Raw genomic sequence first — 25,515 nt, forward strand, 5'->3', positions numbered from 1 at the left:
TTGATGCTCACTGTACCGACGGTGGGCGCTCCGTCACTTTGTTTATATATGTTTACATTTACTGCATATGATATGACCCATGTCTCGTATAATCTTGAAATCCATGGTCGTCTGTTAAATATAGTACGTTATCCATTCAACCACAAAGCCAGAAGCCGCTGCAGCACAGAAATGATCCAAATATGGACATGAAGAAAAAAAGTATATCACATCAGAGACCACATGAACGGACTTCCTCATTCGGATCTATATGTATAAACTCTGTGTAAAGCGAAAAAAAATAATGTTTAGTCTGACGAAAGATGTCATGAATATATAGATGACTACGAAAATGTATGGTTTGTCAATATTTTCCAAGCAATCGCTTATATTTGTATAGGTTTATTGAACAGTTCTGGATCTGACACTGGACTCAGGCTGCATATTCTAGAAATATTATGCTTTCTGCTTCATTCTATGAATGGAATCCACATGAAATCAGTAAAAGAAGCTGTTATAACAACTCGATGATGATTAGAAAGTAAGATTTTGCATAAGATTATGTGTAATTTGTAATGTTTACATGGGCTAATGCTAACGCTAACATGCTAGCACCTTTGCCATAGTATTGCATCTGTTACCCCAGTATGCCAGACTTCACCACAGTAGGACCTGAAAATATTTATAGATGAAATTACTCTGATATCACAAAGCAGGAAACTGTGCTTCTGGGTTCTTTCGAGCTGCAGATTTCAATGGTGGAAATAGGCAGCGCTGCAGTTTTAATAATCTTTTAAGCTTTATAGAATGTAATAATGTTTGTCAATGTTAATAAAAATTATTATAAAGGAATATCTATGGTTTACAGTGAAGAAATTATGTGGGTTCTTTTCTGAATTATCGGTTTAAACTTGGTTCAATGAGCCTGTGTGATTATGTCAGACATGTAACAGGTTGATGAATACAGATCCTCACACATTTAACACACTTCTAAAGCCTAAGAATTTGTGTTCTTAGAAATTAAAGCTACGATCAGACATACAATATGTATCTTAACTGCTTAAATTAAAAACTACAATAAATTATAATATTTTACTTCAATATGATCCTATTCCATATCAAAATTTAATAATTGCCATTTTCGATAGAACAATATTATTTACTGCATTCAAAATAAATGCAAAGACATAATTTTCGCTGTATGACATTATTTTTATTCACTTATCCTTTCACAAACAGTAGTCCATGTTCTGCGGTGGTGGTGATGGGTCCCATTGCTCCCGTTACATCTTTTATGGTGGTCTTGATCATCGTTAGATCATATTTGACCTCATACCTGTCACAGCTACAGCACTTTGGAAATTAAAAACAGCCGTTTGCAATCGGAATTTGCGTGATTTCTTTGATAAAAAGGTTAATATCCACCAACAGCTGCTGTGGGTCAACTGTGTCTAACAGAGCAGACATGATAACAATGACGGTGGCCTATGAATTATCATCATTTATGTAAAATGATACATAATGATGCCATACAACATTTCCTGATGCCATGATCAGGTGGAAATTTGAAGAAGCACTAATCTCCAATAATCTGTGGAAAAAATGGTGTTTCAACCCCACAAACAGCACTTTTTGGGCCATTTCAGCACAATTTGAGCGAAGTTCCCATAGACAGCAGCTTATTTTCTGGGCAACAAAAAGAACCTGGTAGTGGCTGGGCTGAGCATTTGTTTGTAAACAGTAACTTCATCTTCAGAAGATTGTGAAAAATGTTTTTATACTTGTTTTTAAATAAAGACTTCCTACAAGCCATAATTCGTGTCTGAGACATCTTCATATATCAGACTTTCAGTATCAGCTAACCTCATGTGCATTACATGCCACAACGTCACCTGCTTAAGTTCACCTAAACAACCCAATAGTGTATGGCTCTGCGGCTCTGAAGATGAACAAATCTCAAAAACACACACAGGTCAGATTTTTCCGTCATGTGATGAGAGCTCGTTGAGTACGAAAACGATCATTTATTTTGAAATATTTATTTTATTTCAGTTTACGAAAATGTTTTTTAATCAATAATTTTTGTTTTCGTTTCAGTTTTAGTTTAAGAAAATAACCTTGCTACCAATCCATCTTGTTCTCAGCATCCTTCTGCTTGCTTGCTCGCTCCTCTTCTCGGGAGCTCTAATTGACTAAGCGTGTCAATATGTGTAGTAAACACACAAGGGTCTGCTGTCTCTTACTATTGATCCATAGCTCTTGAAGGAGTTGAGCCTCTGGGCTAAAAACAAATCTTAATTACACTCCTCTTTACTGGGCCACAGAGGATGCACTCGAGTGGGTGCCCTTTTCATAAATACATATCAGAATCTATAAATCAAAATTAATGGCCGTGAGCAGCCCATGAATCAAACATTAGTGACTGAACAGATAGGCTGACAGATTCACACTCTGATCCCATAAATTACAGGAATTTTTTTCCCCCATCCTTAGTGCATCTGTCTGCAATGTAAAATGCGAATGAGGTTATAGCTGTAAATACAGCTGGGCAATATGATGGTATGTAGCAACCGTGAAATGGTAGAGATTTTGCTATACTATAAAAAATATATATATATATATATATATTTTGCTTTTGTTGTTCTTAAAGGGATAGTTCACCCAAAAATGAAAAATCTCTAATCATTTACTCACTCTCATGCCATCCCAGATGTGTATGACTTTCTTTCTTCAGCAGAACACAAACAAAGATTTTTTTGAAAAATATCTCAGCTCTGTAGGTCCTCACAATGCAAGTGAATGGTGATCAGACCTATGTAGCTCCAAAAATCACATAAAGGAAACATAAACGTAATCCATATGACTCCAGTGTTTAAATCCATATCTTCAGAAGCGATATAATAGGTGTGGGTGAGAAACAGAACAATATTTAAGTCATTTTTTAATCTAAATCTCCACTTTAACTTTCACTTTCAGATGTGAAAGTGAAACTAAACAAGCACCACATGTGACATTCAGATGTAAAAGTGAAAGTGGAGATTTAGAGAAAAAAGGACTTAAATTTTAATCTGTTTCTCACCCACACCTATTATATTGCTTCTGAAGATATGGATTTAAACACTGGAATCTTATGGATTACATATGGATTATGGTTTCCTTTATGTGATTTTTGTAGCTACAAAGGTCTGATCACCATTCACTTGCACTGTATGGACCTACAGAGCTGAATATTCTTCTAAAAATCTTTGTGTTCTACTGAAGAAAGAAAGTCATACACATCTAGGATAGCATGAGGGTGAGTAAATTATGAGATCATTTTCATTTTTAGGTGAACTATTCCTTTAAATTGTCATCGTGGGCTGCACACATTAACAGCACAACCAGACTAGTCCAATTCATGAGCAAATAACTCTTTTGAACCGGTTCTTTTAATGAATAGTTTATAACACTCATGTACTCACAAGTTACCAGTTTGAGTCTGATGAAATCTTCACTGAATTACTCAGTGAATCGGTTACATCTGACTCACTAACTGAAGATATCATTACTTTCAGAAATGAGGAAAGAGCTGTTTAGTATACTTAAGATTTGTGGCACTTAAATCAGTATCATTACAGACAGGTTGCTCAGGTTGAAGTGTAGTTCAAAAAAACTGATTAAGTAATTAAGATTTTTTTTATATAATAAATTATATTGAAATTAAAATATAGAGAGTTATTTCATTTTTTATTATAAAATATACTTTTTTTGTTTTTAAATTAATATGGCCCAGAAACAGAAGGCTGTAGAAAACACTGGAAAATAATACAAATGAGATGAAATCATTTGTAACTGTCATTTGTTAAGCTTTTAATTCATTGGATTACCCAATTTTAGGACCTGCCACATGAATATTTTATCATAAAAAAAAAAAAAAAATCATTTAATTCCCAGCAAATATAACAATATCGTACTGTGATCTAAAATTACTTCGGCTATACTGTGATGTAAGATTATTTCGTAACACCCATCCCTAACTGCAAGCAACTGTAAACTAAATCAAAGGACATAAACATCATTCAAAAGGACATTTCGGATGTTTCTATTGACTCTTTACTGACTGCTGCACAAGCACAAAAACACTTGTTTTTATGGAGGAGTTTTACAGACTTCTTGCAAGGGCCAAGTCCATCCCTCTGCAATTGTTACCTCATAAAGAGAAGTAAATCCTAATGAAGCCATTACAAAGTCCATTTTCCCCATCAATCATGCCTTTACACTGATATGCCAATACATAATGTTGGTCATGTGCCATTCTCACCTTCTCCTTGGCAAAAGCAGCCCCTGGATCCACAGACAAAACCCAATTACAGATAACAATGTGCTAATCTCTGTTCCCAGGGAGCAGAGAGTTGGCCTGGAGAGAGATAGCACTGCTGTAAGGCTGAAACGCAGACCAGATACAGCCTGTATGACAGACCCTCTTTTTTTGGTCTTCTTCACTGTTTCCTGCTAAAGTCACGCTCCCTTCCCCCTTCCACACACATACACACACACACACAAACACACATCCTCACACCTTCACCACCCTGAATCTTTGACCATTTTACAGCTAATCTTTAAATGTAAATTCTGTGACGGGAAAATAGAGGAGGCACGAGATAACAGGTTACATCTTCACTCCTGCGCCGCTATCGTCTTCTGCATCACTGAAAAGCACCTATTCAATAAGATTACCTTCTGGCAGAGTGCACGGCTACACACCGCGGCTTTGTATTCATTAAACACACATCCCCGGCTTATCTGAAATATAAAGGGGCTTGTCAGGATGGCACATTGTGTGTGTGTCTAAGGGGAAGGCAATGTGCATTAGGGCGATTACAATATCAGCTTGGTCCAGATGGAGGCAGGAAAATAAACAGAGGGAGAAAGAGAGAGAGAGCAGAGCAGAGCAGAGCAGAGCAGAGCAAAGCGAGAGAGACAGAAGACAGTGTGTGTGTGTGTGTGTGTGTGGCTGATGGATGTGAGTGAAAAGGAGTGTGTGCTAGAGTAAGAGAAGTTAATTGGCAACTGAATCTTGGATTAACAGAGAGAGAGTGAAAGAGAAAGACAGACAGAAAGAGAGGAAGACAGATAGTGAGCAAGTCTGCACGGGGGCCTGGACACCTATCAGCTGTGAAGTGGTTTGTTTAGTTAACCCTGGACCACACTGACTGCTCACGGTCAGATAGACCCCTCAGCCACCAGCAAGTTCAGATCCATGCTAACTAAATTTACAGAAATACTTATTTCTTATACTGAAATACTTATTTCTTATTTCTTATATCTTATACTGAATATTTGGTTTCATAATCATCTGTTTCAGCGATTTGAATGAGCGCATTTGCATGACACCAAGTAATTTCCCTAGCAGCAACATTCACAAATATTGTTGATACTGATCTCATATTTATTCTTAAATCTTTTATAATCTTTAAAATAATTAATTTCATGGTTTTTCATGGTTTAAACCCATGTAAATTCTCACTCCCCCTTCACATTACATTGCCTCTTGTATCCAGCCCCACGATACAATAAAAACCACTCATCCTCTCCTCTCACATTATACTTTCATGCTTTATGAAATCCAATAACCACATGCTAAATTCCTCTCCTTGAAAAATTTGTAGCCATTATGCCCCCTATCGATTTCAAGTACAGAATCTCAGAGATGGCGGCCGTCTCAATCATTCATTGCCAGCCCTCCGCAGAGACTCACATCGAGTCAAATCTACAGCCTTCGCAAATAAGGGGCTTTCTGCCCTCCGACAACTGACTTTGCTTATTTACGGCCCAAGATTAAGTGTGTCAGCAAGTCCAACAGTAGCCCTCAATGAATATAAAGAGCCTCATACATGATATAGCTCAACGGAAAGAGATACAAGTAAAATAACACTAATGTTTTTTTGGGAATGTTTCCCTTAAGAGTTGGAACATTAAGAGTGCACACGGCTGATGTTGTGTAACTGAGCTTGCTAGTTTTTCTTCCCTTTTTTTATTGTAGTTTTTATTCATGCAGAAAAATTATATGATGGCTTGAACCTTTTTGCTCACACAAATGGATGCTCACTGCAGAATTTACAATATGTGTTCCTGTATCCCAAAAGGGTGTGTTTTTTTATTTAAACATGCATAAAGAAAATGTTGGCTATTTGTGGAAGTGTCTGGTGAGAATATCTGTCAGTTTATCTATGGAGTTAATGACATCACTAATGAAATGAGTTACACACTGTCACAATAAAAGACTTGGCTTTCGGCCAGAGCGTCTGCTGTTCATCATTTAAAATACACAATAAGCACTTCACTACACATTTTTTTATGGTGCTCTGCGTAAATGAGAAACACATTTACCATTAAAAAGAACATTTGTCTTTCATGAATGTGACACAAATAGATTAATATTTACATTGCATGGTTGTTATGTCATGCTTAATTTCTAGTGATGCATGACCTAAAGTGAGCATTAAAATGTATAGATAATCCTTACAACTCATACAATATTTTATTAAAATAAAAGCAGAGAGCAATATGAGTAAATATCCTACATGGGAAATTAATAATGGGAAAATTCCAAGCACCTTCCCTGTTATCCCCGAAAAATAAAGGATGTATATTTCCATATCTCTCTCTCACACACAGCTGTGTGTAGCCTAGTCATCTCTTCATTATGCTGTGGCAGTGTCTGGTTTCACGCGTTTGACCTGCGTGAGGCCAGTGGGAGTGGAGGAGAGTGAAACAGGTGTGAAGCAGGCAGGCTGGTGGCTGTGCAGATGGCCTCAGCCAGAGGATGCTGCTGCCTGTTAATGCTGGTTTCACACACACACACACACACACACACACACATGTTGGTGCAGCTATCATTATGAGGACTCTCCATAGACATAATGATTTTTATACTGTACGAACTATAGATTCTATCCCCTAACCCTAACCTACCCCTAGACCTAACCCTCACAAAAAACTTTCTGCATTTTTACATTTTCGAAAAAACATCATTTAGTATGTTTTTTAAGTGATTTGAATTATGGGGACACTAGAAATGTCCTCATAAACCACATTTATAGCATAATACCAGTTTGTAACCTAAAAAAATGTCCTCGTAAACCACCCAAACCTGCCCATACACACACACACACACACACACACACTCACAGTGCTTATCGCTTTCCGAACCCTCACCCCCAGCCACCATGCACCATGTTTGCCATTAATCAAGGTACACTCAGTGCCTGCACTGTCCCTTGGTCTCCAGTTCGAATCTCATGTTGACAGGAGCAGTGAGCAAACACTTTAATGAGGTGATGACCAGATCATACAGGAGAGTTTGATAGTTCAGTAGTTATTGCTGTCTGCTGGTCATTCTGTACGAGACTAATAGCATTCTGAGTCAAACACATACATGTGATCAAAACAAAATAAGCATACTTTTAGAACCTTAATTACATTACAGTGGTAATACTGTAATAAGAGATGGGGGGGGGGGGGGGGTTCTGTCTGAGAATGTTCTCAAGCCCTAAGAACAAGCATCTTTTGACCTACAACATCCGTTCTCCAAAATCCCTCAGGGTTTATTTTTTCATTTATTTATTTTGTGCCTAAAAAACACACACTGACTGCCAATGAGAGCGAAGACCCACAGAAAAATAAGAATCAACCCTTTAATTTCGACCTTGACTCTTCAAAAAAATCTCATTCAAACTTCAAAGACTCAACTCTTCAGTCTCCAGATAACTTAAGCATCCAGAGGGAAGAATAAACATCATTATGGATTGAGAAGATACGTTTGACAATTGTGACTGGTGCAGCTTTTAGTCAACTGCTGAAAGCATCTTCACAATTCATTGTTATATAACAATTGTTAATGTAGCTTCTCAATTAATTGTGATGTCACAAGTGTAAATGCATCTTCTCAATCAGATGTGCTGTCACAATTGGTAAACATTTTCTCAGTCCACCATGATGTCACAACTGCCAAACACATCTTCTTAATCCGTTGTGATGTCAGAATGGTCGAACCTTCTCAATCCACAGTGATGCCACAAAAGTATTGCCTCACACTTTATGTTTACCTTTCCCCGTATGTCTAAATTTGTTACATAAACATAATAATAATAATCATCATCATAATAATCATCATAATAATAAACTACTTAGAAAGCTCAGAAACTGACCAACAACAATTCCCATGCCTATTAGAGTCGGATCGGTCGTTATTATGTATTCATAGACTGAGGAGACATTAAACTCGGGACAACAGCTGACATGCAGATAGTCAGTCAATGTTTGACTTTTAAAACGAGTAGGTTGACTTTTATGATGATTTCCAATTACTGTACAAATAAATTGTGAACAGTATCATGCTAAATTTTCTTCACTAAAATGTTATCAAAAGATTCATTAATTAGAGGCCGAGAGACTGCATCTCTTAAAATTGGTACATTAAGTGTTGTCTTGCATTGTCAAACTATCGATTTACGATCATTCATTTATTTTACACGTGATAGTAAATACAGAATAATCATGAGTCGGACTAATTTATATGCAGATTACAATCCACAGAAGAAAATACGATGGAATTATTTATTTATTTATTTATTTTTATTTATTTATTTTTAGTTAGAGAAAAAAAAACATCCCTTGGTGTGGAAGTTATTTTTGCATTGTTTTACTATTAACGAGTTAAATATGGTGAAAGCATAATTTTGTTAAGCGTTACAGCAGTAAGGGAGAATTTAACTAACTATGATTAAATGTGACAAATGCATAGAAGCCGAACGTTTTGGAAAACATATTTAAAACATATTTTCCTTTGTGATATTTGCTTTACGTTGTAAATAAATAAATAAAAAATCCGCAAAAGGCTATAAGAAACGAGTTATAAAAGACTTCTGTGTGTTTGTCATTCACGCAAATGTGTAATAAAACATTCTCATATTACTAAACATGTTTAAAATGTACAGACTACTAAATGTGTATAACATACTGTAAAGAGAAAAATAAATGAAATTAGTAACTGAGCGACTTACACTGAAAAGAGGTAGAAATTCCCACCATGCGTAACGGCGTTGTTAGAGAAAAAATAAAATAATTTCCTGTCCTCGACCCGGTCGAATCGATATATCAGAGCTGTTCCTCAGTACTATACGTGTACTTCCAAGAGGCAGAATAACATGTGTCCGTCAAACTCCGGTGCACAGCTCTAGAAAGCCTCCAGTCTGCTGAAGTGCAGTGAGCTCTCCACTCGGATGAAGCTCAACCTGACAAGAGGATGCTGTACGCGTCTTTCGCTCAACTCATTTAGCGCTGTTTCCTTTAAATGTCCGAATAAATGAACACGAAACACTCTAGAATGCTTAGTCCCGGTGTGCTGCAACAGTCAGGGATGTTTAGAGAATATAGAAATAGTGACAAAACAGTTTCTTCCGTAGAGCCTCTATCTTTCACCCAAATGTTACGAGAAGCTGTGGCGCTTTGCCTCTAGTCGGCGAGCTTCGACGGGAAACCCAGGTGCAGGGTGGGCGGGGCTTTCTCTAGCGGTGGGCGGAGACTGAGATAACAGGCATCTAGACAGATTTGTGGAATAAACTCCATATGAGAGAAGTGAGATTGTGTGAGAAGATTATGTGAGTTATAACGGGGAGGGTTTGTCGTGGCGCTTTAGTGCTTTGCTTTCACTCTTTCCCTTCCTCTATGGTGTTATTTTAGTTTAATATTAATAATAAATGTAACATACAAATGGAAAGAGATTTACAAATAATAAGTTGGTTCACAAATAAATTGACTGAGATCCACAAATAAATGTAAGGAGTTTCACAAAAACTAAATAAATTCACAAATAAAAATAATGAAAATTATAAATATATTGTAGGGTAAGCCGAAGGTGGATATTGAAATGAGGAGGAAACTGAGAATTGCATAATTATTGCTAATTCTAGAACAGCATTTTATTTCAGGCAGTTCAACAAATAGCTTTACCATTCAATAAGCCAAGCCCAAGCTAAACCAAACACCCCAGCATTCTCAGTCATGGTAACGAAATAAAAACACCTCTTTTCAACCCTTGCATAACAGAACATAAAAGATATCCCTATTTACTGAATTTCTTCCTAAACACTCTCTTATTTAACACTAAACTGCTTACTTTAACTAACACATTCCAGCCCTATGCTGAGCATCCAGGGAAATGGAAATCCCCTGCACTAATTCAACCACCCACCACACATTATGTCACAATATGTTAGGAGTTTCACAAAAATAAAGTGAATTCACAAATAAATAAAATGAGATTTGCAAATAAAAAAAATATTTACAAATGTATATTTTGAACTCACAAACACAACTCTGTCCAGCATTCATTTGTGAATCTCGCACATTTATTTGTGGATCTCTTCCTGTGCATTTGCGGATCGCTACACGCATTTGTCGATTTTGAAACAAATCTAGCATCAAGATGTGCACACAAATCTACAAATAGGTACACTTCACCCATCATCTACTCAAGCCAATCAGATAACGGCCACATTACTCAGACCAATCGTAGCACTTTCTATCTTCAACCAATCATGCTTCGTTTTACTGTCAGGGCGGGACCAGAGTCACAGTGCTCTCATGAGCATGGAATCAAGCACATACAGATAAGCTCCAAGGCCACAAACTTTTAAAGAAATGGACGCCATCAGAGGAATACTGTGACTTAAGGTTTGTATCATTTTCTCTCGGTTATAAACATGTGTAATGTCTTGTTAAATGTCGACAGCTGAAAACTGCCCATTTGTAGAGTGTCCTGATCATTAGCTTTATAGCTAACCTGGCTGACTGTATGAGTCTGCTATTTTAATGTTAACCAAGTTTCTTGACTGAAATGTGCCGTCAAAACCTTTACTCTTAATGTTATTTGGCAGATCCAAACAGACACACTACTAGACACTACAAAAGATCAGTAGTACAGATAGTGTCTTTATAAAACATCAATCATATTTGATGATCTTAGGTGCATAAACCATAAATGAATACCCTATATTACACAGTGTTCAAGATCTGCTTTGGCAATAATTTAGTTTCACATTATGTTAATGTATATAAAAAAAATAAAATGAATTGAAGTAATATTTCAAAGGATTTATATTTTTAGCACTGAGTGTTATGGCAGACCAGTCCAATGTTACTCACAATAAATAATTATGTTAACCCTGTAAAACAATGCATGTTTCACTTATTTACTCAGGAAGTATATGGCTGTGAGATACAGGAGGACGACAACAACAACAACAACAACAACAACAATAATAATAATAATAATAATAATAATAATAATAATAAAAGAATTGTGAGGATACTGGAGAACTGGTGCTTTCTGCTCCACAAAAAGATGGAAACAGTTGTGGGACTTTTGTGCTACTGGTGGTAAGACATCACAAAGCTCCATGGCCCAATCTTGTTTGTGTAACATGTTCTTTTCTATACAGTAATGGACTTGTTTTTAACATGTAACTATTATTTTTTTCCAATCATTTGTGCAGAATGCTCTAACCCTGTCTAGGGCTATCCGTCCCAGACAACTGATACAACACCATGACGTGGCAAGGAGGATTTTTATATACAACAAAATCAAGCAAAATGCCAGCACTCCAGTTGTAATGTTCAATTCCAGTGTTTGTGTGTGTAAATACATGTACTCAAATGTATTGTCTTTTGTAGTTACATGCATGACAACCTGCAATTTGTAACCAAAAAAATCATACCTTTTAGCCAACAGACTTGCATTAAAGTGTTAAAAAAAACAGGCACACTTTAAAAATCTATTTACCTCAAAATGCCTTGATAGAACTCAATAAAATATTTGTCAACTAAATGACAAAAATTATTTTGTCAAATGAGATGAGTCATCATTTATACTCATGTTGCTCCAAACCCAAATGACTGACTTTCTTCTGTGGGAGGATCCCAAAAGGAGATGTCAGGAGTAATGATAGGGACTGACTGCCTCGCTTTCATTTCAGCCTCATTAGCAGCATCTACATTTTACAATGTATTCTCATATTCCACAGAAGAAACTAAATAGTACAGATTTAAAAAAAAAAACATGAGGGTGAGTAAATGACAGAATTTTTTTTTCTTTTCTCCCCAATTTGTTATGCCCAATTCCCAATGCGCACTAAGTCCTCGTGGTGGCGTAGTAACTCGCCTCAATCCGGGTGGCAGAGGACGAATCTCAGTTGCCTCCGCCTCTGAGACAGTCAATCCGCACATCTTATCACATGGCTTGTTGAGCGCGTTTTTTTTTTTTTTTTTAATACATTAACATAATGTAAAACTAAATTATTGCCATAGCAGATCTTGTACACTGTGTGATAAAGGGTATTGATATATGGTTTGTGCTCCTAAGATCATCAAATATGATTCATGTTTTATAAAGGTACTATCTGTACTACTGATCTTTTGTAGTATCTAGTGGTGTGTCTGTTTGGATCTGCCATGTAACATTAAGAGTAAAGGTTTTGATGACACATACATACACTTCCATTAAGTAGCTAGGCGTTTCAGTCGTAGCCGACACATACAGTCAGCCAGGTTAGCTATAAAGCTAATGATCAGGACACTCTACAAATGGGCAATTTTCAGCAGTCGACATTTAACAAGACACTACACATGTTTATAACCGAGAGAAAATGATACAAACATTAAGTCACAGTATTCCTCTGATGGCGTCCGTTTCTTTAAAATTTTGCGGCCTTGGAGCTTATCTGTATGTGCTTGATTCCATGCTCATGAGAGCACTGTGACTCTGGTCCCGCACTGATAGTTAAATGAAGCATGATTGGTTGAAGATAGAACGTGCTACGATTGGTCCGATTAATGTGGCCATCATCTGATTGGCTTGAGTAGACGATGGGTGGAGTCCACCTATTTGTAGATTTGTGTGCACATCTTGACGCTAAATTTGTTTCAAAATCGACAAATGCGTGTAGCAATCCGCAAATGCACAGGAAGAGATCCACAAATAAATGTGCGTGATTCACAAATGAATGCTGGACAGAGTTGTGTTTGTGAGTTAAAACATATATTTGTAAATAATTTTTTATTTGTAAATCTCATTTTATTTATTTGTGAATTCACTTTATTTTTGTGAAACTCCTAACATATATTTGTAAATCACATTCTTTTTATTGGTGAATTAATTTAATTTTTGTGAAACTCCTTACATTAGTTTGTGGTTCTCATTCAATTAATTTGTGAACCAACTTTCTATTTGTGAATCTCTTTCCATTTGTTTGTTAATGTTAATATGCAACAATTCCATCTCCATATTCCTCTCTTAGCCTGCAGCAACTCAAGGCAAACACTTCCACTAGTCCACGACCATCTGGACTTCATCTCGACCCGCCGAGCCAGAAAAAGCAGAAGCGTCGTTTACAGCCCGATGATAACAGCCTCTTTCACACAGACACCGTTTATGAAGTTAAAACATCGCAGACTCCCTCTCGCAAATTTAGCTTCTAACCCCAACTCAACCTATAAATTGTATGCGTAAAGTGAGATAATATATTCTAGAGAGGGTTTATTTTACACTAAGGGTTTGCATCAGGATTATGAAATCATTCTGGCATCCAACATTAACTTGGCCACATTCCAAATATGATGTCGTATACTTATGTTAACAATGTTTATCTTTTGTTTCAGGGGTTTAAATGAGGATTTATTAATGTAATTGCAACGATTGAGTGTAAATCTTCATATTTATTTTCTCATTTGAGTGCTAGCCTATTATGGTTTCTCAGAAAACATGATGAGAACCTGTCTCAGACTGTGGCTGTTTCTCAATGTGTGTTCTTTTGTGTTCTTTCATTCTCGTGGATTTATTTGATATCATCATCCACTGCCAAAGTTAAATTCCAATACTCAAGATTGCAAGTACAGAGAATGCATAAAAATGAACCGGATGTGTTCTTGATCAGGCCCAATACTGAGGATGTGTTGGATGGTGATTAAGCGGAGCGGAGGGCGTAAGAATGCAAAACTAAGTAATAACTAGAAGCTATACCAGACTACACCACCCTGGGAATTCCACCCAGGGAGTATGGGACACATGATATCAATTAACAAGGTCACACAGGTTCACTTCACTAATGAAAAGCCAGAAACCTGGGTACAAGTACAAAAAATAAAAAATTGTATTGAAGAAAATACAGCAGGCACTGGCCTTAACTAGGAGTTTGTGCAAATAGCAGGACACACACACACACACACACACACACACACACACACACACACACACAAAATGCAATTGGAGTTATACGATATAATGTAAAGTTATAAAATATATGATTAGACACAGCTGCAAGACCTGGGGCTTACCAGCAGGGGTGGACTACAAGGACCAGTATCAGCCCTAGAATAGAGGGTCACTGCATTCCATGTGTGCACACACACACACCATACAATAAGACGGGATATCAGTGAAAAACACCACCACCAATACAAGCGGGAAAGAAAGCCAGCCTCCCTGCCTTTGACACCCAGATCCTGCAACAAACACAAGAGGGTTAACAATGACGTGGTCATGAAGCATTTCCAGGTGGCAAATACACACCTTTTTATACACCAGAGGGCAACACTGATAGGCTGTCAACAATGACAGTGATTAGGGGAGATAGCCACCTACTCCACTACAGTGACTTGTGGGCAAGAACCCAGTACTATGGTGGCAGGTGAAGGACATGTATCATTGTGTTTTCCCGCAAGAGATTCCCGCAGTAAGTTCGCAAAATCTGATGGCTCTTGAGAGTCGATATACTCCATCAACATTTGTTGTTCTGTTGGGCATGATTTTAATAAAATAATAAACACATGGAGGAAACTAGTGTTTACATACTTTATTCTTTTAACGTGTCACAAGCCCTGCAAAACCTCATTGGTATGATGATAATAATGTTGTCACTGGTGTGTGATAATGCCAGTAGTTCTCTCACTGGCTACAAATGTGCTGGGACGGGCAAGTGGCAACAGGAAGATCGCAGAACATCTCAAAACTTAAATGCCAATAGATGCTTTCTACGTCCTTCTGTCCTTAAGAGTTCTTTCTCTCAAGGTAGCTTGGAAAGACTGGTGTTCCTAAGATTGCAAGACCATTCTCTGCGTTCTTTGTACTGAGAAACATCCCCTCTCTCCAGAGTTCTTGATGTGCAGGTCAGACCCTTTGCTCCTCTCAGACAAAGACTCCTCTCAATCTCGGTGTGGTTCCTCTCAGTTTGGAAGCCAACAAGCTGCTGGCTGAATGGAACATGCTCGTGTCAGATCAACACAAACAGACCCAGCCCTCTGTTAACACAAGGACTCAATGCAATCTCTTTACGTGCCAAGTGTGCATTAGAGAAAAGTTCTTGTGGCAATCACAGGGCAACATCTTGACACCGGAGGCAAAAGGATGGTGGTTTAGGAAACCTGAAGGGGCAAGAGTGGGTACCGTGTCCACTGATAACAGCACAAGAGTCCAGGAAACACACAGTGCTGTTTTTGCCGCTGGGGTTCCTGAAAGTCAGCCGCCCTGGGCGACGGGCCGCACACACACAGGATACCTCACCTCTGTTTAGGGAAAAATACATGCTGGGACTGACACACACGCACACACGCACAACCAAGCCACTGTGTTGGAGCTCTAAAACAACAGCAGAAAAATGCCACTAATGGGGTGTTTAATTTGTTTTAACTCATACAAAGTCCTTCATCAGAACCATTACAATTGCACTACACTGAACACAAGTTCAAATTGCATGTTTTTAGCACTTAAAGGGATAGTTCACCCAAAGATGATTCTCATTCACTCCCCCTCATGTTTTTCCAAACCTATGTGACTTTCTTTCATAAGGGAGGAAAAACTGAAATTTTAGGCAAAATATTAGCCTCAGTCACCATTCACTTTCCTTGTGTAGAAAAAGATCCAATCAAGCTGAATGGTGACTGAGTCTAACATTCTGCATAACACCTTCATTAGTGTTACACAGTATAAAGTAAGTCATACAAGTTTGGAACAACATGAGGGTGAATAAATTATGACAGTTCACCCAAAAATGACAATTCTATCTCTTTAACCATGTCAAGAAATAAGAGAATCCTTGAGTTTTTATAAATTCCTGGGTTTTTCTTATAAGAACATTTTTAGCAGCAAAAATGCTAATTAAATGTATTTTTTTAAAGTCATTTAAAATGTTTAAATATTTTTCTTTTGTTGCTGTCAAGGTATTTTAAATAAAATTATTAGTCTTAATCAATAACGACAAAACAAAATAACAGGATAAAAGGGGAGTAAACTCAATTAAATATTTTATCTTTAAAACCTTCCAAACCCCAGAATACCTAATAGTATAATCCTCCATCAGAGTCACCAATAGAAACTGAAATAATGTCAATAGCTGCTGAAAGTGCACTTTGTTGTTTTTTTATTTATTTGCTTTTGCTTTGTATTAAATTTTTTGAGTGCAAATGATGGAATTTTGCAAAAGTGACAAAGATGTATGTGAAAACAGATTCACTTTTTAACCCCTCTAACAACACTAAATAAGACACATGAATGGCCCAAAATATCATAAGCATGGCTCAGTTAGCATATTATGGAATTCAAATGCCGTCTGCCAGCTCCATCTTTCTGAGAGTAATGGGGAAAAGCTAAGTGGGAAGAAATTGACAAGCGCTACTTTCTCTGTGATAATGTAATTAGTATGCCCTTCTCCAGAGCTTCACCTAATTCTCCAACCAAGTTCTTGTCTGAAGGCCATATATAACCGGGACATTTTTCACACCTCCCCTTTCTCCACCCTAACACAAATGAATAAATCACACTGCTCTTGTTATAACATTTACTGCTTGTTTATGTGAATTCCCTCAGATAATTTCTCAGCTAAATCAAACAACAGACCTCTCTTCGTGTAAATGAAAATATGGAGGAAAGCAAGACAGTAAAGTCTTGCCCATGGGTATATTGTAAGGCAGATCACTCCAAAGTGGCAGATATGTAAGTCTCTCAGTGCTGGAGTTTGGAGATCTGGGGTTGTCCTCTGGGTGCTGGGCTCTGTACAATCCCTTTTGAAGTGTGCACATGTGAAAAACACATCTCAGTGCCTTCAAGTAGCCCAAATCCCACTGGCAATAAAAGTTGACAGACGAGACATATGAAGTGTAACGTTGCCCTGTCTGTCAGCCAAAGACATATAAACACACAAACACACTCACACACAACCATACACAGTCTTTTGGAAACATGCTCCTTGAAATATGTCCCTGTTGTTGTACCATGAGAATGAAAGAGTGCATTGATTTGCCCAGACCTGTCTTGTTTCAACACACACACACACACGCACGCACGCACGCACGCACGCACGCACGCACGCACGCACGCACACACACACATATGTTGGTGCAGCTATCATTATGAGGACTCTCCATAGACAGTGATTTTTATACTGTACAAACTATAGATTCTATCCCCTAACCCTAACCCTACCCCTAAACCTAACCCTCACAAAACACTTTCTACATTTTTACATTTTCAAAAAAAAAAAAAAACATCATTTAGTATGTTTTTTAGGTGATTTAAATTATGAGGACACTAGAAATGTCCTCATAAACCACATTTATTGCATAATACCCTTGTCACACACACATAAACACATTAGACAAATATTATTTCATGTAGTTAGAGTCTACTGTTGGAACAGAAGTATTTGTTTGCATCAGGAGAAGACATCGACATAAAAAATGAATCATCGTGGTGAAAAGGGATATCAGTGAATAACATGATTTTTTTTTTTTTAACAAGGGAGCATTTCAAGCTTGTGTTTACAGACTTGGCCTGCCTTAATTCACATAAACTAAATTATGCAAATTGTTATGGGATTCTCAAGTCAACACTAAACACTTGAACTTGATTTTATCCATCTTTTTGATTGGATTATGACAAGTGGGTTTTGTAACAGTATGGATTAGGATAAGGTCATGACAGTTTAAGCAAAAACCCGATCGGCAAACATAGAGTTTTGTCCATTACCCTGATTTCGCTCTGCATGTAAACACCTTAACAGCTTATCAAAAGTGTTGTGCACATGACTATTTTGGCGTCAAAACTAGAGATGTTCAAAATGTATCAAAATGTTTTGATGCTACGCGCCCAGGATAGTACAAAAAATGGTTAGGACACAGTTTTAGAGGAATACAATTTGGCTACTCTTAATTGAGTGTGATTCTGAATGCAGAACTGGTAAAATGGTAAACATAAATGGTAGTGTAATATGAGGCTTAAAGGTGGAACCTGGATGACTCTAATGTGATGGTGGCTATTCACAGTTGCTGCTGGGACGACAGGAGCTCTCCAGATGATTCATGTGCAAAGCATATCTGACTCTCAATCGCACTGTCTGGAGAACTCACCATTGTACTTTTACTGCTAGTAGACATGAGAAACTGCATTCTAAAAAGTTCAGAAAGAGAGAAGAAAAAATAGAGACCTTAGTGGGGAGGAGAGGAGAGTGCAGTCTCTGGCTGAAGAAAAAAGAAAAGAGAGAGCGAGAGTGAGACAGCAGAGGAGCGAGCGACACTGCCAAAGATAGGGCTGATTGGCAGCATTACTTCTCGCCATTCATCACGCAGGAACTCCAGACTTCCCAAATCCTTCAGCAGATGGAGTGGCCACTCAGTTTAAACACCTGATATGAAGCCATCCATTATGCTGTAATGCAGCAGTTGGGTCTGCAGCTGGGCCCCTGATACAGTGCTGCATGGCTCTGGTGGGCTTGGAAAGTAGCCTGAGTGCACCCGTGATGGACTAGAGCCAGGCAGGCTCCACAGCACCATGCTCTCCCCTGATAGCATTCACAGCCCTCAACTGGACCATGGAACAGGTGGATGCGAAAGAGAGAAAGACAGAGTGACTTCATGCGTAGTGGAGAAGGGGCAATGTTGAAGCAGAGCTAAGGATGGAAAAATGCACATAGCTTCCTGTGTTGAATACCAATCACTCTGGAACCTTGTGAGCTAAGCTATCTACACAAATAAATATGAGCATTGGGGAGTAACAAACTAAACGCAGTGATGCTACTACTGTGGCAGTATAGTTCAGCTGTAACATACTTGTTATTACAATTTCATATATGGGAAGTAGGAAAATTCTGATAGCACGCTAAGGCAGCATTACAGCAGTGTGAGCTGAGCTTTGCTTCTTTTTTATAGCTTTTTTATTATTATAATTTAGTGTGAATGTATTGGCTGAATTTGCTGTTACCCTAATCAAGATTTATTCATCCAACTGTTTTTGTGTCAGAGAAATATTTCTGATTACATTATAAAATAAATAATCTGAAGGTTATATATTTTAAAAGGTATTTTCCCCTTAAATATCTTCAATGTAGTTAGCTACTTTCTGATAGTAGCTTGTAGTTTAGCAAACTACAGTTCTTTTATAAAAAATGTAGCTTGACTGTAGTTTAAAGAAATATTCCGGGTTCAAAACAGGTTAAGCACAATTGACAGCAACATTTGTTGCATAATGTTGATTACCACAAAAAGTAATTTAGACATCCCTCCTTTTCTTTAAAAAAAAAAAGCAAAAACCGAGGTTATAGTGAGGCACTTACAATGGAAGTGAATGGGCCAATTTTTGAAGGGTTTAAAAGCAGAAATTTGAAGCTTATGATTTTATAAAAGCACTTATATTAAATCTTCTGTTAAAACTCATGTATTATTTGAGCTTTAAAGTTGTTTCAGTCATAATTTTTACAGTCATTTTAGGGTTTTAGGGTTTATTGACATTACATCATCATGGCAACGAAGTTCTAAAATTGGCTATAACTTTACACAGAAAAGGTAAGTAAGTGATTTTATCACACTAAAATCATGTAAACACATACAGTATTGTTTACGTCTTGTGGCTATACTTTTGAAATGAGTATTTTAACGTTTACGGAATGTCCCCATTTACTTCCATTGCCTCACTGTAAGATTTTTGCTTTTTTTTTTTTGTTTTTTTTTTGTTTTTTTTTTTTTAAGAAAAGGGCAAGCCATAATTCATTTTTGTGGAAATCAACATTATGCCACAAGTGCTGTCGATTAAGCTTAACTTGTATTGAACCCTAACCCTAACCCTAACCCTAACTACTTTATGAGTAGCCTGTAGCTAGGTAAGCTACAGATTTAAAATAAATTCAAAACTGTGCTTCACTGCAGTCAAACAAACCAGAGGCCCAGCGTGTCTTTTTCTCTCTTTTATTTACCCACACACACAGAATGCAGCGAAATACTCATGTATACAATGGATCACTCATTAGCTTGAACTCTGCTGCAGGCTCTGTGGGAGCCTTCAGTCTGAGGACTAATTTGTCAAGGAAAACAATAAGGTGGAATAGTCCGTTATACTGGTTTTAATGAGTACAGTCAGTTCACCATACTTAAAGTGCCAACGAAAAGGTCATCATAGCATCTACAGCGTAACAATGAGTGTGTTTACATGCACAATCTTACACCGATTATGTTTAATAAGCCAACAACATGTCACATGTGTGGTCATGTAAATGGCTTAAACACAAGGGCGTCACTTTGTTTTAAAAAGCGTTGGGTACAGTTTGTGATGTCACAAAACTCATGAAAATTAATTCGGTTTCATGCAGAAAATGTCAAATAATCTTTTACAGTTTTGATAAATAATCATTCTGAATGAGCAATTCAAATGCCCTAATAAATATTTTACATGATTAATTTGATAACTTGATCCATACATGTAACACTATCAGTAACAGGATTTTGTTTGTGAGTGGATAAACACACTGATCAGAACAGCATGCAATGTTGCCCCTCATTTTTGTTCTTGCTGAGCAAATCCTATTTTATTTTTATCCTATTTTTATTTTATTGTATTTATTTTTTTGGAACCAATATCGGTGAAATTTCACTGCCACAGAAAAGAATTTATAGTATGCTATTAAACACATTGCTTTATTTAAAAAATGAAATATTACATATAAACCTAAATTAAAACAATGGCATGTTGCCTTAGTGTTTCTCAATTAAGTCAAAATTGTTCAATGTTTTGAATTCAGGTTAATAGTCATAATATTAAAGAAGTAGCCTAAGTATAAAGAAAACTAAGAACAAAGTAGGCTAATAAAAAACAAATAAATAAAGAGCTGTCAGTGGCTTTCTGTTCGATTTTGTTGTTTGATTAATATTAGCAGCATTATAGAGACAGTGGCAGATCTATTAGCCTGCATTAGAGCATTTACACTGCAGTGTCTTACATATTTTGACACATACCTGATTTGTTGCACCTGTTTGCATTCGCGTATGACATAAACGGCTGTTTATGTTCATCAGTCACGGAAGGGGCATTGACCATGAAGAACATCTAACTGTTGGGGTGTGCAGCCACATTTTTGGTAAATGTGGTTATAATTATGTATTGTTTCACAACTTTATAATGAATTTTTCCACCATTTATTCACACAAGATTTCACTCAAAGTTTCAGCTCCATCCTGGAAAAAAAATTAACTTTCATATGGACTCCAGTTCAAACACTGAATAAAAAAATAAAAACTCTAGCACTGGATTGCCACTTATTACATCACACATGAACGAAATGGAAACTCCTACTGGAGATGTTTCTTCTGCATTAGACACTTACCTGATGAAAGCTATTCCAAAAAGTGGCGGGGACAAAATTGGCAAATGCAAAAAGTGGTAGGTACATGTCCCACCCGTTAATGACGGGTAAAGTCATTAATCATTTGTGAAGTCATAAATGGTCGTAACAAAAATTATTGCCACATTTTGATTTTTGCCGATAATTATCAGCGTACTGCTGTGCCTGTAAACACACTCATTGAGGGGGACAATGTTCAGAATATTGATTGATTCAGAATATTAATATTTGATTAATATGCATTTTCAATGACAGGTTGTCACAATGTTTACCTTGGGTCCCATCAGTTTGGAATATTTGGTCCTTGCAGGTAACCCCCCACAGAAACCCACATACACACCCACCAATCTCAACTAAATGAGCTACTAATGAAAACCATAATTTTTCAGAAATAACTTAAACACAGCATGGACATGGATGTCTAAAGGTTAATAAAGAACCTTTCAGCTATAAATTGCTCTATGAAAAATCCACTATCTGCAGTTTTTCATCACTGAGTAATCACAAACATTTTATCTGAGAGCTTTGTTTATTTCTGTGACCTTGGCGAGGCCTTAGTGGATATCTAATAAAGTCAGTGGTTGCTGTAGCTATGGTAACCATTACTAAAATTTTCCCTGTCCTTGTGCCTCAATTAAACGATGTCAGGCTTTAACTATGTAGAAAAAGATTTTTTGTCATGGATCATTGCATAACCTTTACAAATGCTTCATCTCCACACCATCACAGACCTTCATCTTCTGTCAGCTTGTCTGGTGGCGGAAATGGCTCACTTTTGCAGTCACACTACCTTCCCCCCACATGTATGAAATGCATTTGAAAGCAACTAAAAAGAGGGCTGACAGACTATAGGTCTGAAGGTAAGATGTGTACTTATTCTTGTTGATAGTTTGACCTGTTTGTCCCTGTTGTGAAGATGTATGGAGACAGCGTGAGTCAGAGTAAATGGATGCTGTTATAGACTGATATTCATCAAAATGACTACAAATCACCCTAAAGTCTAAAGTAGGTCTATATGCTATTGAAGTGAAAACACCTGCTTTACAGTGGCCCCAAAAGGTCACGTTAAAGCATATTTATACTAAAGCCTCTTACAGATGATGCTAGCTAGAATATTTCTCAAAATAATTTCACTTTTCTTAGTCATTTGTTTACAGTTACTTTTAGCCAACTGGTCCTAAGGACATTTTTAGTGGATGTTTTAAGTCAGTTCCCATCAAGTACACACAGGTGTCTTAGCAGAACAAATTGGATTCGTTTTTGTTCTTATAATGCAATGTCATTCATACATTTTTAAGTGTGGCTTCAATTTCCAAATACTTTTTGGGGCCACTGTACAATATGTAAATGAAAGCAAAGAGAGATACTGTATGTTTCCATGTGTTATCACTTGGGACATTTTTGGAGAATCATGATGTATTGTGAATATCTTGCTATTTAAATGTGATTTTTACATAAACAATTTTTGATGGGTTGTTTCATAGGCATGATTCTGTGGAAAAACAGATCCTTTTGAGGTATGGCTAAGTAATACCTTTGGCAGTGCAGTGCGGCCAGGTTGTCTGAGTGTATGATGGTGTTGCAATTAAGGCATGGCGGATTTGTCTGATCTGGCATGTGAGCAGAGAGACTGGAGCTGTCAAAGACAGGCTGAGCAATTTCTGGAGGTGCAGCCAGCTATGAAAGGAAATGTCATCAGAATCAGTGAAAAGCCATTACGTTAGAAGGGTGGAAAATGCTTTGAAGGTAATAATGCACATGGTAATTAAATAAATATGAATGCCAAGTGTCCGTGGCACTTTTGAGAGAGTCATTTTCACAAAGAGATCTTTCTCTTATTGTCCAATCAATGGGGCGAGGGAGGAAAATATAAAAAAATTAACTCTACACTTCATCAAGTGTGTCTTGTCATCTGAGGCCTTTTAGTTTGTTGGTGACCAAGGATAAGATGATGCTATGTGGTCACACTGCACACACAACACACATCTGCACACATATACAACACGCATATTTATATAGCCACTTGTGGAGTAATCTTGCATTGTCAGACTTTAGACTTGCATAAAGTATGGTAATCATATTCTTATAGGGGTCATGACATAATCTTTTTTTTATAATAATTTTTTTATAATTTCCATGAGGTCCATTTTTAATGTTAGAAAAGTTTTTTTTTTTTATAATATAAGATCATTTTCCACCCTGTCTCTGACCCTTTGTCTAAAAACTCGGTTTAAAGCTATCTGACCCTTTAAGACTTCAGTGTAAACACCCACTGTTCTGATTGGCTAACTTGGTGCAGTTCATCAAATACAGCCATATTTGGAACTCAATCGAAAGAAAATGAACAAACTTCACAATATAATTTATAAAACTACATTTCAGGGTTAACACATAATGTACACCCAACACATTTCATCTGAATGTATAAAAATGTTCCCTAAAGCACAGCAACTATAAAACAGTCATGACATTTGAAACATCTGTGAATGAAACCGTTTACTCGGTTTTGGTAGTGTTTAACTGCCCCATCCTTAACAGTTCCTTTGCAAAGATTGAATCATATTGTGACTGGTTCACAAGCAATCCGCTCTGATATGAGCTGTAAACACATACAATGCATGCTGAAATGTTCTGAATACGTAAACGTAATACAGTCCATGGTGACATTTGGTGCTTCAACCGGCAACAGGCCAAAGCAGAGACGCTGGTCCTCACATCTTCCGTGTTTGTTTACACAGTCATTAGCAGCAGCAGCAGAATGAGACGCATTTTTAAAAGTTGCTTTTGTACCACTCTTAAAACGCGCTGCACATCACCAGAAATGCAGTGAAACGATTAAAGACGTCCATATACTGCATGTGTACAAAATACTAACAACAAAAATAGCACAGATGGGTGCAAAAACGGTCCAGGATGCCTTCAAAACAGCACAACAGCAAGATGAAACAGAACGGAGGTCTCCTTTTTAGAGTCCTAACTTGACATCGCATCTTTTAAAAGTGGCGCAAGATTAATGATAATGGTCAAAGCTGTTCATCTAGTGCCAAGGGTGCAATGACGAAAAATGGGCGTCGATGTCTTGCTGGAGGCAGTCATATGCAGATGTATTTGGTTGTGACGTCACAAGTTCCACAAATTCCAAATGGCCTGTTTCTAGAGCCTGGTTTAAACAAATGCTCTTTTTCTAGTATATTCAGTTCTGAAACTTACAGTATGTTTTTAGAGTACAATGACCTCTTATATGTCAAAAGATCAAGGACATTTTTATTCCTCATGTCATGACACCTTTAAAGTCCCCAGTTTAATCAAAAACTTATGTTTTTGTCTTTAGGCCCCCAGTGATCAAGCCAAAGGCAAGGAGCAAAAACTCCAAAGATGTTTAGTTAGTGGAGAGAAGAAAAAAAACCTTGGGAGAAAACAGACCCAGTCCTCCTCTGGCTATACAGAATGAACATAATGCCAATTTTAGTTAGCTGTGTGTAATAAAATCATGTATTAATTGATTAGATTAAGTGATGTCCCTTTTTTTAGGCAAAGTTTAAAATTAACACTGAGAAAAAACAAAAAGAAGTAAAAATATAATGCATATAAACTTTGTAATCAAAATTTCAGTATGTCTTAAAGTAATAAGTAGAAAAATAACTCAGAATATACAGTACAGTTCTGCTAGTTGATATCTAATTTCATAAATGCCTCAAACAAAAATCTGAATATCTTTCAAAGATTTGATGCCGTGAACCTGGCAAATCAACCTGGTACACCTCGCAAACACACCTTTATCTCCAAGTCGAATTATATATATATATATATATATATATATATATATATATATATATAT

At 37.1% G+C, this 25,515-nt stretch overlaps 1 protein-coding gene across 2 annotated transcripts in view; it reads right to left on the reverse strand.

The window, feature by feature from the left end:
• Positions 1-9,450, reverse strand: part of runx1t1 (RUNX1 partner transcriptional co-repressor 1) — a 77,942-nt gene extending 68,492 nt beyond the window's left edge. For both annotated transcript variants that reach the window (XM_051663072.1, XM_051663071.1), the window contains exon 1: positions 9,024-9,450. In XM_051663072.1, the coding sequence (XP_051519032.1) occupies positions 9,024-9,051 (28 nt within the window). In that variant the 5' untranslated portion in view covers positions 9,052-9,450. The remainder of the gene's footprint in view (positions 1-9,023) is intronic.
• Between the last annotated feature and the right edge of the window lie 16,065 nt (positions 9,451-25,515).

This window comes from Myxocyprinus asiaticus, chromosome 30, assembly GCF_019703515.2.
Source record: "Myxocyprinus asiaticus isolate MX2 ecotype Aquarium Trade chromosome 30, UBuf_Myxa_2, whole genome shotgun sequence".
In the NCBI taxonomy this organism is placed as follows: Eukaryota; Metazoa; Chordata; class Actinopteri; order Cypriniformes; family Catostomidae; genus Myxocyprinus; species Myxocyprinus asiaticus.